The sequence below is a fragment of the Dendrobium catenatum genome, unplaced genomic scaffold, assembly GCF_001605985.2.
Source record: "Dendrobium catenatum unplaced genomic scaffold, ASM160598v2 fragScaff_scaffold_760, whole genome shotgun sequence".
NCBI lineage: Eukaryota > Viridiplantae > Streptophyta > Magnoliopsida > Asparagales > Orchidaceae > Dendrobium > Dendrobium catenatum.
The window spans coordinates 156480-170666 of NW_021319222.1; the positions used below are offsets into that span (position 1 = coordinate 156480).

The 14187-nt window shown below is 39.5% G+C and overlaps 2 protein-coding genes across 5 annotated transcripts; one reads left to right on the forward strand and one right to left on the reverse strand.

Annotated features, from left to right (window-relative positions):
- The first annotated feature begins 661 nt into the window (after positions 1-661).
- On the forward strand, positions 662-6264 carry LOC110097032 (nitrate reductase [NAD(P)H]). Its single transcript, XM_020823239.2, has 4 exons — positions 662-1740; positions 1820-1951; positions 4644-4876; positions 4953-6264. The coding sequence occupies exons 1-4, from the start codon at positions 816-818 to the stop codon at positions 6174-6176; spliced, it is 2514 nt and encodes an 837-aa protein (XP_020678898.1). The 5' UTR covers positions 662-815; the 3' UTR covers positions 6177-6264.
- A 1581-nt stretch (positions 6265-7845) lies between these two features.
- Positions 7846-14187, reverse strand: LOC110097033 (organelle RRM domain-containing protein 1, chloroplastic). 4 transcript variants are annotated; one of them, XM_020823241.2, is made up of 10 exons: positions 13827-14187; positions 13607-13704; positions 12723-12966; positions 12532-12629; positions 12375-12443; positions 10900-10989; positions 8890-8958; positions 8689-8795; positions 8343-8493; positions 7846-8132 (listed from the first exon to the last, which is right to left on the reverse strand). In XM_020823241.2, exons 1-9 carry the CDS (start codon positions 14132-14134, stop codon positions 8371-8373), a joined length of 1206 nt encoding a protein of 401 aa, XP_020678900.2. In that variant the 5' UTR covers positions 14135-14187; the 3' UTR covers positions 7846-8132; positions 8343-8370. The 4 variants fall into 4 exon arrangements, with proteins under 4 accessions (XP_020678900.2, XP_020678899.2, XP_020678901.2 ...); XM_020823240.2 differs by having other exon boundaries at positions 7870-8250; positions 13827-14185; XM_020823242.2 differs by having other exon boundaries at positions 7870-8250; positions 12375-12440; positions 13827-14182.

Below are 14187 nucleotides of genomic sequence, written 5' to 3' on the forward strand. Positions count from 1 at the left end.
ACAATATTTATTGAATGTCAATTCATCGAACTTTTATTTGGTCCGGTCACAGGACGTAGCTCTATGTTCGGCCGCCAATAGAATCGCGCAACGCGTTCTCTCTATTTACCGCGCCTCCCGACAACCCGACCCGGAACGGACCCAGGATGGCTCGTTATTTCTCGATTTTGCTAGGTATTGCTCGGTATTACATAGTATTGCTAGGTATTGATCGATTTTGCTCGGCAATAACCACTATCGAGCAAATACCGAGTAATACCGAGTTGTACCGAGTTTTTCTAGAAAAACTCGGTATAACTCGGTATTTGCTCGGTATTGATCTTCATGGAGAGGTATTTCTCGTTATTGCCATGCAATACCTAGCAATGTCGAGCAATACCGAGTAATACCTCACAATACACGAATATAGCATTCCCGGGTTCCGGTCCGGGTCAAGTCGTCGTGCCGCGCGGTAGAGAGTAAGAGCACGTGGCGACATGTTATTGACGGCCGAATGTAACTCTACGTATGGTCAGAGGACGTAATAATTGTTGCAATTTGTCCTACTCTGCAAGATTTGAATTTGGCAAAAAAATATTGTTAATTGTTTGTCAATATATAATACTATTTGATTGCCAATTCGGTCTTCAATTAATTTATTGTTCAAAAGCTCCAAACCACTGAGGTATAAGTAGCAGCAGGCAATGGCAGCAGCAGGCCGCAAATCCAAAAATCCAACGGACTAATCTCCTCCTTTCCTTCCATCAATCGCTTTTATTCTCCCTCCGCCTCTCTCTCGCCCTCTTCACAGCCTGAAACAGCCCAATTTAAATCCCATGGCGGCCTTTGTAGGCCGCCGCCACTCCTCCCCTTTCTCCACTTCCCTCTCCCCTCTCACCACCTCCCCTTCCAACTCCCATCCCCTCTCCTCCTCCTCCGACGACGACGACGATGAAGTTGAAGACGATGACCGATCCAATTACTACACCCCCATGCCCGAACCCGCCTCCATCGACCCCCGCGACTCCAACACCTCCGACAACTGGATCCCCCGCCACCCTTCCCTCATCCGTCTCACCGGCAAACACCCTTTCAACTCCGAACCCCCGCTCTCCCTCCTCATGTCCCACGGCTTCCTCACCCCTGTTCCCATCCACTACGTCCGCAACCACGGCCCCGTCCCCCAAACCGCTTGGTCCTCCTGGTCCATCGACATCTCCGGCCTCGTCCGCCGCCCCTGCCGCCTCTCCATGGACTCCCTCCTCCTCGATTTCCCCTCTTTCCAAATCCCCGTCACTCTAGTCTGCGCCGGCAACCGCCGCAAGGAACAGAACATGCTTCGCCAAACCATCGGCTTCAATTGGGGCCCCGCCGCCATCTCCACCTCGCTCTGGCGCGGCGTTCGTTTGCGCGACGTGTTGAAACGCTGCGGAATCATGAGGACTCGCGACGGCGCCCTCAACGTTTGTTTTGAAGGCGCCGAGGACCTTCCCGGCGGCAAATACGGCACTAGTTTGAGCAAGGAAGTGGCCATGGATCCGAGCAGGGATATTATGATCGCTTATATGCAGAACGAGGAGCTTCTGAAGCCCGATCATGGCTTCCCTGTTCGGATGATCATGCCCGGCTTCATAGGAGGAAGAATGGTTAAGTGGCTCAAAAGGATTATCGTCACCACGAAGGAGTCGGAGAGCTATTACCATTACAGGGACAATCGGGTTCTTCCTTCTCACGTTGATGCCGAGCTAGCTGATTCCGAAGGTACCATTAATTAACTGTTAATTATGTTGTTTATGCTAATCATAGCTTGATTATGAGGAGATTAATTAATGATTTGAAGGGTGGTGGTATAAACCGGAGTATATTATAAACGAGCTTAACATAAATTCGGTGATTACAACGCCGGGGCATGACGAGGTTCTTCAGATCCATTCAGTGGACGCTTATACATTGAGAGGCTACGCTTATTCCGGTAAGCGGTATTTGATGCTGTTTTTTGCGGTTAATATATCTAAGAAAATACAGTATAAAAATTTTGAATATATTTATTTATTTATTTATTATCTGAGTTATTTTTGAGAAAGATAATAAAATTTATGATTAAGATAATTACTTCTATAATTTTTTATTGCCAAAAAGTTTAAAATAAGTATGTCAAAATGGGTTAAAAGATCGGGTGCTAGTTTGACTTGAAACTAACCTGATTTAAATACAATAGATCCGAACTTGACTAAATTAAAAAACATGTCTAAAAGAAGACCTAAACCCAATTTTCCGACAACTTGAATGACCTGATTCCGACCTGATAATCATTTTGATTTTGAAAAATTATAACTTGTTAACTATAATATTTAGGTGAATTGATCAAACGTAAGATTATACTAAAAGTAAAAAAAAAATAAGGGAAAACATAATTTAAAAAAGTTATTATCATATTCAAAAAGATTTGCAGGTCAACCTAAACCTAATCACCCAAGTCAACTAAATTCAAATTTTCAGATCAAATTTTGGTCAATTATCAGGCCAGTTATCAATTGACACAATTATTTACTTGGCTTAAAGATCTACTAAAATTATAAAAATACATAATTTCTTAAAAACTTTTGTGTAAATTTATTACTATTTTTTTAATGTACCTCCTAGCCTAGGGGTATCAAAACGGGCCAGCTTTCAGGCGAACCCGAGTTGACCCGTGTCTAAACTAGTCAACCAAAACCTGACCCGCGAAATTGAGCGGCATGTGTTGGGTCAAATAGTCGAACCCTACCCGGCTAGCACCAGAGCGCAGTCTAGGCGACGCGAGCCGAGGCCGAGGCCTAGCAGTGGAGCTGTTGAAGCACCGAGCATGGCGAAGCCGAGGTGGACATAGCGGTTAGTGTAATCGAGGCAGAGTACCTAGCGGCTAGCGTAGTCGAGGGAAACGACGAACCTAGCATGGCGACTGGCGAGGCCAAGGGGTAGCGCGAAGGCACGGAGCAGCCTGTATTGCGGCAACTAACAACGCGATGGCCAAACACGACTGGGCAACACAATGCCGACTGGCCCAAGAGACATGACATGTCGTGACAAACTGATAGCTAGCATTACGATTCAATTTCCTGGGTTAAAACAGGTTGATTTTGGGTTTTCGGGTCAACCCAAACCCAACCCGATTATGCAAACAGGTCAGAAACTCGAGCCCGAACCTGACCCGTAATGCAAACTGGTTGACCCAAACCCGAACTTTTTCTGGTTAGATCCAAATCAGATTTCAGATCGGATCAAATTTTGACACCACTATTGTAGCTCATGACATCTGCTCAATAGTGACGAGTAACCTAAAATATTTTGCATTCTGACCATAAAAATACTTTATAATCTTTCATTACGGCTTACAAAAAATTAATTAATATAAGTGTTCCCAGCACGAAGCCCTGAAGGAATCTAATATAGATTTGGTAGCCCGATGACGTATGGATAGAACTCCACCGGATAGCAATAGGCCCACATTTTCCATTATTTAACAAAGCTTGGGAGTGGCTAACTATCGCTATGTAGCAATCATTATCATATTGTCATCACTAATATAGTCACATGCGTGACGAGGGTACGCACGTGTGATAACCAATAAATAAACTCCACTTAGCACAATTTTTTTCAAATGGTGAAACTATGCGCCTATTTGGTTCATTGGTTGTTAGTAGTAGCAATGGATTATAAATTTATAATCCATTGGAAATATAAAGATTTTAATTTTTTAGGGGGTAAGATTGGAGTAATTATTGTGTCCGGACATCGAACGCGTCCAAAGACCAATAACAGAGCGCCAAGTCACCTGGGTGCTCGGTACCGAGCACTCAGTATCGCTCGGTATTCGTCCGGATTTCCGGCTTTTTTGTCTGGACGAATAGCTTTTCGTAAGATTGATATCAAGATGATTGTTTCTACACTATCTTTGGCCCCACCAACGACCACCTAGAAGCTATCCAACAACATTGACAATCTTACGATCATGGGCAAAGTCAGGATTTTTTTATTGTGGGGGCACAAAAGCAATATGTACGAATAAGCAAAAACAATGTATTGTATACAAAAGACTCTCCAAAAAAAAAATGATTAACTATACCTTATAAAAAGAAGCAAGTGACTGTGTCTCCTCCTCCAAACTCTCCACGAAGATCATCGACCACGACTGACAGCGACAGAAGGGACAAAGGAACCGCAGAAGGAAGCAAATTTAGGAGAAGCGCGGAACGGCAAAAGAAGCGTGACGGGAAAAAAATAAAAAAAAAAATAAAAATTTTCTTAATTAAGGATTACCAAAACCCCCTTTTTTTGAAATTGTATCTAGCTTAATTAGGCATTCATTAAGAGTCCAGTGGGGGCCATGCTAAATCAGTCCTTGCTTATGATTGTCATTCTTTACCTTATTGTGGTACTTATCTTTAACACCATCTCTTAAAAATTTTATGTTAATTTCAAAAAATTAAATTAAATTTATTGTACTTTAATTTTTTTTTTTTTAAGATCAACCAAAACAATTAGAGTACTTTAAATCTTTACAACCAAAAAATCCTTAAAAATTATATTCTAAATATTTATAATCACTTTTATATAGCTCTTTCCTTTTCAATAAGAAATAATTATCATCTAATAATCACATTTGTTGGCGGATGATCGTATAGGCGGTGGAAGGAAGGTCACAAGAGTGGAAATCACCGTCGACGGCGGCGAGACCTGGCAAATCTGCGCCCTCAACCACCCAGAAAAACCCAACAAGTATGGCAAATACTGGTGCTGGTGTTTCTGGTCCCTCGATATCGACCCCCTCCGCCTGCTCTCCGCTGAAGACATCGCCGTCCGTGCCTGGGACCAAACCCTCAACACCCAGCCGGAAAACCCCACATGGAATCTCATGGTAAGCCACCATTGACCCCCCACTTAATTACACTTCTGCACTAACTAATCTCACATCGGCTGTATGAGCAACGCAGGGCATGATGAACAATTGCTGGTTTCGCGTGCGGGTGGCCGTTTCCCGCCCGTCGGACGGCCCAAAAACCCTAACTTTCGAGCACCCAACCCAGCCCGGCAATAATCCCGGCGGATGGATGAGCCGCCGTCGGGAAAATCCTAATTCCTCAACAGAACTGACTCTTAAGAAGATCGTCTCCGTCTCCGTGTCCTCGACCTCTAACGCCGGGTTCTCTATATCCGAGGTCCGTACCCATTCCTCCTCCAGCTCCGCCTGGATCGTCGTCCACGACAAAGTCCACGACTGCACTCCTTTCCTCAAGGACCACCCCGGCGGCGCCGACAGCATTCTGATCAACGCCGGCTCCGACTGCACCGAAGAATTCGACGCAATCCACTCCGACAAAGCCAAATCAATGCTCGAAACCTACTGCATCGGCCACCTCGTCGTCACTTCCGACGCTAATGCCGCAGCCGGCGACTTTAAAAACCAGCGAGAAAACATCCCCGTCACGCTCGTCGCCAAAACCAGCATTACGCGCAACCTCCGTCTCTTCCGCTTCGCACTCCCCTCGCCCCATCAACTCCTCGGCCTGCCAACGGGCAAACACATCTTGCTCTCCGCAAAAATTAACCACAAGCTCTGTATGCGCGCTTACACGCCTACGAGTCCGGAAGACGCGGCGGGCTATTTCGAGCTTATGATAAGAATATATTTTAAAGGGGAGAACCCCAACTTCCCCGCCGGCGGGCTTATGACTCAGCATCTGGACTCGTTGCCGCTCGGCGCGGCGATGGAGATAAAGAGTCCGGTGGGGCGCATCGAATATGCCGGGAAAGGAAGTTTTGTTGTTGACGGAAAGAAGTTAAGCCGCGCGAGGCGGGTGGCGATGGTCGCCGGCGGGACGGGAATAACGCCGGTGTATCAGGTGATAAGGGCGGTTATGAGGGAGGAGGAAGGGGTGGAGATGATGCATTTGGTGTATGCGAGTAGGTCGGAGGATGAAGTATTGATGAGGGAGGAGTTGGATGGGTGGGCGAGAGAGAAGCCGGAGAGATTTAAGGTTTGGTATGTGGTGAGTAAGGTGACGGAGGGGGTGTTGAGGGAGAATATTCCGATGGGAGGAGATGAGGACTGTTTGGCGTTGGTCTGTGGGCCGCCGGGAATGGTTGAAGGTGTGGTTTTGCCGACTCTGGAGAAGATGGGCTATCATGTCGGTAACGACTCTTGTCTTGTTTTCTGATTGGGATTGGAAGTGTAGATAAGGAATAAAAAAACAACATAATTAAGCGGTGGGAAACTTCTCATGGAGGGAAAATTATTGGGTAAGGTGGTCCAACACAGTTTATGTTCGGTATTTATAGTATTGAGCTCGGTACTGTGAAGTGCTGAGTTCGGTACCGAGCAGTATTGAGCAGTATCGAGCTACTGCTCAGTACTGAGTAGGAGGTGATGTGGGGCATTTTCATTGGGCTCCGAACACGTTCGGTGACCTGAGCCTCGGCTCTTCGCTATTTTTTTTTTTTTTGGGCAAATTTTTAAAAGGAGTCGGTTTGATGTAGTATTTAGGAGAAGTAAAACATTATAAATTTAATTTAAAAATGATAAAAAAATATGCTGCAAAATTGAGTTTTGTTTGGAAACGCAAAAAAAAATTGTGTTTTAATGGAAAATGTGAACAGTAAATACGTTTTTCATTAAAATGATTTTTTTATATATATTTTTCATTCATTGTTGTGCCAATATTTATTTGAATTATGTTTACAAATATCATTATAACGTAAGTTTATATATAATTAAATTTATAAACACGTCTAAGTTATAAAAATTAAAATAAATAAGAAAAAAATAGTTTTCTCAAGTAAAACGTTAACACAACAAATTATGCATAATCATCTAACTAAAATCTTAACAAATAAAAAAGAAATTAAAATTAAAAAACAATTTTATATTTATAATGTTCTTATAACAATTTAAAGAAATATAAAGCAATTTAAATAAATATAATGTTATAATATTTATTTGTAAAAATAACTATTTTAGCACTCAATTTTTGAAGATAAATTACTATATTTGATTGGTTTATTTGCCATGCCCGTCTTTCTAATTAATGCTGAAAGTACCCAATTTGAGTAATATATTAATATCCTACTAAAATTTTGTATGCGGCTTAGATAAACATCATTGACATCAACATTGACACCAACATTCAACCATCTCTAATAAAGATGGATACTTTGTCGACTTTAATGTCAAAGCTAATAAAGTGAATGTCCATATTGTCAATAATTGTTGCATGCCATCACCAACAATATTGATGTCCACCATCATCAATAACATCAACATCTACCATCAATAACAGAGATATTGTATGTTGTTAACACCAACACCGCTCTCAACAAGATTATAAAACCAAAAATTTTTAATAACTTTCTTGAACAAGCATTCTCAAGCTTAAAGATAAGCTATGATGCCATATTAGAAGGGAAAAAAAAAATTACATGATAGGAAATACTTGAGTTCGCAAGTAACCCTAAGGGAATACTTGAGTTCACAAGCAAACCTATTTCTAATTGGATGAAATCAGTGAGAAAATAATCAAAATCTGGGCGAAAACAATCCCAAACAGTAGATTGCACTAAGGAAGCAAAACAAAACACACACAAAAAGAAAGATAAGTGTGATCCTCTATTCTAGAGGAGGATCGTTCTCTCCCAATCTCTAGACGCAAGGTCTACAGCCCTCCTATATACAAGTGCCATCCTATCAGTACATCATTGTTGGATTGAATAATAATGCTAGTACAAACATGACTACATAAAAATAAAAGATGAGAGTAAAAAGAGCAATGCAATTAAACACGATTCTTATATACATATCTAACACCTAAATTTTGATATTAAATTACATGATACTCAAAATTCAGGTTTTAGATATGTAAAACACAGAAAAACAATAACATCCAATATTTATCGCACTACATGGGGTCGGCTACATGAATCATTTTTTTCTTCTATTGTGTCTTAAGAGTCAAAAAGAAGAATTTTAAACTCTCCTAGTGCAGAAAACAATGCTCAAGTAATTTACACATCAAACTAATTGATGATATTATATATGCAAGTTCACATAATAAATTAAAGCTGCTTTTTAAAGCCCCTTCAGGTCTCCTTCCAAAGTATAGAGTCCGGCTCCCAATGACCTAAACAAAAGTGAAACAATGAGCTCAATGTAACTGATCACTGCTTGTAAGAGATGATCTATTGATCTTCTCTAAGGACCTCTGCAACTATTCAGGAAATCTTAATGTTGCTGATTGGCTGCATAACACATAAAATCCAAGCTGAAAAAACTTTATATAACCACAGAACATTCTTATCATTCAGGCTAACAATATTCATCCACATCTTACCTTCATTAGTAGATTAAAGAGGAGTATTTCAGTTCCATCTATTGATTTGATTCGACGAAACCGCTGACATTTGATCATGCTGCTTCCCCCTGAAAGATCCAGCTGTGTTCGTTCTGGCAACATCAACGACTATCATCCAGCCATTAATTATCTGCAGAAAGGATTGCATTACCATAATTTTCAAAAAGAAAGCTTTAAGATATACAATACTATAAGCTAGGAGAAACTTAGGCTTCGTTTGGAATTGTTTTCTAAGCAACTTTATAGTACAAAAATTTTAATTTTTTACTACAAAGTTGCTTTAAGAAGCCGTTAGAAAGCCGTCTCAAACAAAGCCTTAGCTTACCTTCCCATTCATCTCTCTGAGCGCTGCACCCCCTGCCTCCTCTGTTGTATACTCTATGAAAGCATAGCCTTTGGACCTCTTCGATATTTTATCCATTATAACCTTAACTGTGAAAATTTATCAACAGCCAAAATATCAGAAAAACTAAATAAAATAAGCTCAATTAGTAAATTTCAGAAGCAACAGTAGCAATGTGCCCACCTTCAACAAGCTCACCGAAGCCCTCAAACGCTGCCCGCAGGGTTTTCTCAGACGTGTAGAAGGATAACCCTGCCAAGAGACAGCAGTGGAAGATATAAAACTGATAGGCTTTCAAATACTAAATAAAGAATTGCAAAGAAGAGGAAATAATACCAGTAAATAAAAAATAAGGCCGGGCAAAGAGGAGAAGAAGGGACGCTCGTGAAACATGATTTCAGAGTAAGTCGCCCGGTGCTCAAAAAAGCGGAAGTCCAATGAATTTTTAACCCAAACTTAAATAATTCGAATGTTGACCTCCACAGGTTAAAAAAATGATGAAAATGATTAAATTGTTTTTTTTTTCAAATAATACCAGCGAAAATTGATAATCTGATCTTAGTGAGACATTAACTTATAATTGTATCGCTTAAACAACCTTCTTATTAATTCCTGTTGTTTGTTTCACATCAGTACCACTCAGAATAGCAGTAGCAACAGCATCAACTTAAGGGCGATAATTGGATGGAGGCAGCTTCTGGGCAGCAAATTGGAAATCAGATTGGCTCCTTGCATGAGTTGTCAGGCAACTTCTTCCTAACATATTATGTCGTTAGACAACTTAGCAAGGTAGTCTGACTAGATGGTTCAACCCAATTCACAACTAAAATAGAGTCAAAGTTTGGGCCATTATTGTGTCCAGGTCCACAAATTCACATATTATAACATCAATCAGAATTTTTAAGGATCGAACTATTTATTGTTGCATTGACCATTAAGAAGAGAAAAATAGTTCAATTTGGTAGAAAGAGGTAAGGCGACATGCTTAGTGGCACGACTGGTTCTATAGCTCAATTGGATATCGATAATGGATTGGGCAAGACATGATGATGACTTTACATAGTGCTCTTAATGAATTGGTGACATTGACGATGTTGATATGAGCTAATAGCTAAAGGATGCACATTAATATGAATGTTTTTCTTTGGAATTTCATCCCATATTTTATTATGTTAATGTGTTATGACCTATCTTCACAGAATACACCTCACCTCATTTAATTTAACACTTTAACGGCAAGAAGAGAGGTAAGAAGGGTCCCGATGGGTGGCTTGTTAAGGGGACCTGATGAGTTAGGCGGCTTATGTGGCCAACTTACTTTGAGTTTTCGGTAGAACTGATAAGAGAGATCACCTTGTCCGACAATCCATACGTATTTCTTTTTCATATGTATATTTCCAGTTGGATAACATTTCTGCAATCAAACTCTGATGTTAAGTTTTCTAACATAATGTATTTTACTTAGGTTTTATGCTCTCTGGATGCTCAAGGACTTAAAATGCCAAATACCAAGTAATAAAACCTAAGCCGACCATATAAAAAAGAAGCATACTCCCAGGTGCTAGACATCCCTAGATGACAACTGAAGTTGATGAATCTTTTGAGAGATGACTTAAGTTCCACTCAAAATAGCAACACCAGCGGAATCTTCTTGAAGACCACAATTTGTAATGGAGCCAGTATGAGGGCGGCAACTTGGACATCTTACTGGCAAATCGCATGAGTTGACGAGCAACTTCTTGCTGACATACTATGGCATCAGATGACTTAGCAAGGTGATCCAACCAGATGGTTCAACCCAATTCACAGTTAAAATAGGGTCAAATTTTGAACCATCATTATGTCCATGGATAGTCGAATGTTTTGTATGATACGAGTTTTCAGTTAAAGGAGTTAGCAGGTTTCTGATGTAGCTAAAATAAAATTTATTTACGATTATTTGCTTGACGTAGCAGTTGTTTGTAAATGGAATCTAATAGGGCGTGGGCGTCAGGACCTACAAGCATAAGGACATCAAGGAAATTCTGGAAGTCAAGACCTTTAAAGGATAAAGCCATTTAATGTTAAACTGACAATTTAGAAATCAAATAAAAAATTAAACAAATGATTTTATCAAAACATAATGGTAATTCCCTTTCTTCTCTAAAAAAATTGAAGAAATTGAAAGCTAGCTAAAGAAAATAATTAACTTACCGGTCACAAAAATCCTTTTAGTTTTTACATCTGGTGGGCTTATTTCTGTAGAATCATTTGTACCGCTTGATTTTAGTTCTACATTGCTTCCTGTAGATTCATACAAGTACAATTCTATTAAGGTTACTAATGAACCAACCAATACCATACTAAAGAAAAGTATCCCAGTGTCCATGACAAATGCTTGAATAATGGATTTCAATAAAAAAAATTTACTACATGTTTTACCTACATTACTAAACAACTAAATGTTTGAACTGATCGAAAAGATTATCTAATCTACAAAAGACTAACATAGCCCATGCTATAAACGTTCTTCAGTTAATTTATGCATAATCCTGAAGAAACGGATCTATAAGCAACAACAAAACTACTTAATCCCTCAAAGCAATGCTATGAAAATGAATCTTATTCAAAAGAACTAGAATACTAGGCCTGGAGCAGATGCTCATTGGACATGATCCTTCACAAACAAAAGATCTACTACTAGTTACACACTTTTGTAGGTAAGAATCTAATTATTTGAAGAAATAAAAAGCAATAAGTGATTGCTAGATCTAGTGCTGAAGATGAATTTTGGGAAATAGTCCAAGGGGTCTGTGAGATATTAAGAATAAAAATTATTTTTGATTGCTTAGAAATAAAATGGGAAGATACTGTGAAGTTATCTTGTGACAACAAATTTCCTATCAACATCACACATAATCTAGTCCAATATGGTTGAACTAAATAAATAAAAATTGAACAACACTTCATCAAAGAAAAATTAAAAAGCAGATTGATATGTATCACATATATCCATACATACAAAAAGTTGGTCGACATCCTAACTAAAGGACCACCAAACCCTATATTTCAGAATATCACGTCCAAGTTAGATACAAGAATAAATCTACTAGAACTTGAGGTAGGGTGTTTGCAGCTCTAAAGGCCAGCTAGCAATTCATGAGAATGCAAAGCTAGAGATCCTTCATTGTGGACAAGGTGGCAATCTGTGGGCCTCTACAAGGAGCAGAAATCTCTCTCAGGTTTTCAAAGAGATAAGTGTGCACATCATATATGCCTTATTTCTCATGTAATTATTAGTTTTGTTATGTAGAAGTTATCTAGTATGTTGTATAAATAGAGATATAAGATGCCTAATGAAATACACACAAAATTCAAATTATTTCTCCTATCTTCCAGAATGATAAAAAATTACAAAAGGACATAGACAACTTCACCTAGTTTTACCTAATACTCCCTTAATCTAGCTTTCATTATCAAAACAACTAGTAGAACTTCTAACAGAGGTGTTAATGTGAAATACCATACATCCGGCCATAACCTTAAGAGCCATCCTGGGAAAGCAGTAAACAATTGTTAAACGTGTTGACCTCATCAAATGATTTGCACCTTTCAATATGAAAAATTACTCAAATCCCGTAATTAATCACAAATTAACCAAGATAAAGTACAGCTAATGCTGAGCAAACCTTTGTAATTTTTGTTTTTGGAGCCAAAATTGAGATCAGGCCTTACAGACAATACACCAGGCACATCTGCTTCACAATTTAGATGTCATTAGATTAGTTACTGGTAAACCTGTGCACGAACACACTTACAGTTTACATTCATAGAAAAAGTACGAACCACTCAGTTCCTTTGCGCATTCCTCATCAATCTGGCAACAAAATCCAAGGTCAGCCTCCCATGATATATGATATATGCTCACTTCAGCATCTTTCTCGCTGCAGAAATACATAAAAAAGTTGCTCAGAAAAAAGCAGCACTTCAAGAAAAAATGGAAAATAAATAATATGCAAAAATACTCCAACGCTTACTTCCTCAAAACCTTTGTTAGTATCTGAGCATAATAGTCCACCATCTGTGCCTTCGTGATTGTTTCAACCCCAGGCTTCTTCATTCTAACAAGCCAATATTCATAATTTTTACCAGAGGGAGAAAACTTTGGAGCATTGAAATCAGATTTTGAGTGATCAACTAGCAAATGGTTCAAACGGCTATAATCCTTCTTTCCTGCATCTGGACTATCGTCAGATCTAACAGATAAAACTCCTGGAATACCTACAAAAGAGAAGACAATTTTTGGTTTATGTTTCTAGAAAGAAGACTATGAGGGTAAAATTTGAGAAAACATCAGGAGTTTAAGGCAGTTTCAACGTCAGTAAATAGGTCAGGCTTTTAAAGATTGGATAGGCATGCAGAGATTAAATTGCAATGAACCAAATAACAATGTCAGTTAAACACGAAAGGAGTTCCTAAAATGAGAGAAAGAAGAAGCAACACATGCAGACATAGCTAACGTTTGTATACTTTGAACAATGAAATAATATATGAAATTAACTAAAGCAGAAATTTTGGGAAATGAAAAAAAAAAACACTTACTTATATGATAACAATATTTTGAAAACTAGAACCTCAGTTAGATTCTTTAAGATATTCAAATAACTCATGACAAAATAATCAGCTAAGATGCTTTTGACAATCATTCAGCTAAGCAAAATACTCCAAGATGATTACAGAATACTACACTTATTCAGAGATGCTCCGTTCAAATGCTCTGGTACTTCATGAAGGTTACTAAATAAGCGATATATATCCAAGAAAACTTTTATAATCTAAAAAAAGAAAGGAAACATCTAAAATAGTCAAGAACACAGCGATGCCAAATAATCAAGGAAGGCACAAATTATCATAAACTCACGGGCAAGTTCACGAGATGATTCCTCATCAATGTCACAACAGAACCCGAAATTGGACTCCCAGGATGCGTCGTAGATGCACATCTGAGCATCTCTCTCACTGCACGCCAAATTAACACACTAAATAAAATAGAAATGATCAAAAATCATAAACTGGATTAATGAATGCCGGAATAACACCAAATATAAAGGCAGATATAAATAAAATGTAGATATGCTTACCTGCCGACAACCCTTGCTAAAGTATCGACGTAGTAATCAATAATCTCCGACTTGGAGGATCCGGAAAACGTAGGTTTTTCCATGAGCACAATCCATCGGGGGTTTGTCGGTGCGGGTGCCTGAGAGAGAAGCGCATGCGCCGGAGAAGAAGAGGCAGCGCGAATCGAAAGGCGATGGAGGTGACCGGTGGAGAGGCAGCAGGGTTTGATGAAGGAAACGGCTGTTCTAGTTTCGGGTAGGAGGAGCGGAGCGTGTCGGCAAGGTTCGGCCGCCGAGAGGGTGAGAGGGCGGAGATACCCCACAATCATCGTCGGGCTGCAGCACAGAATAGGGACCTTTTTTTTTTCGTTTTTCGGCTAAT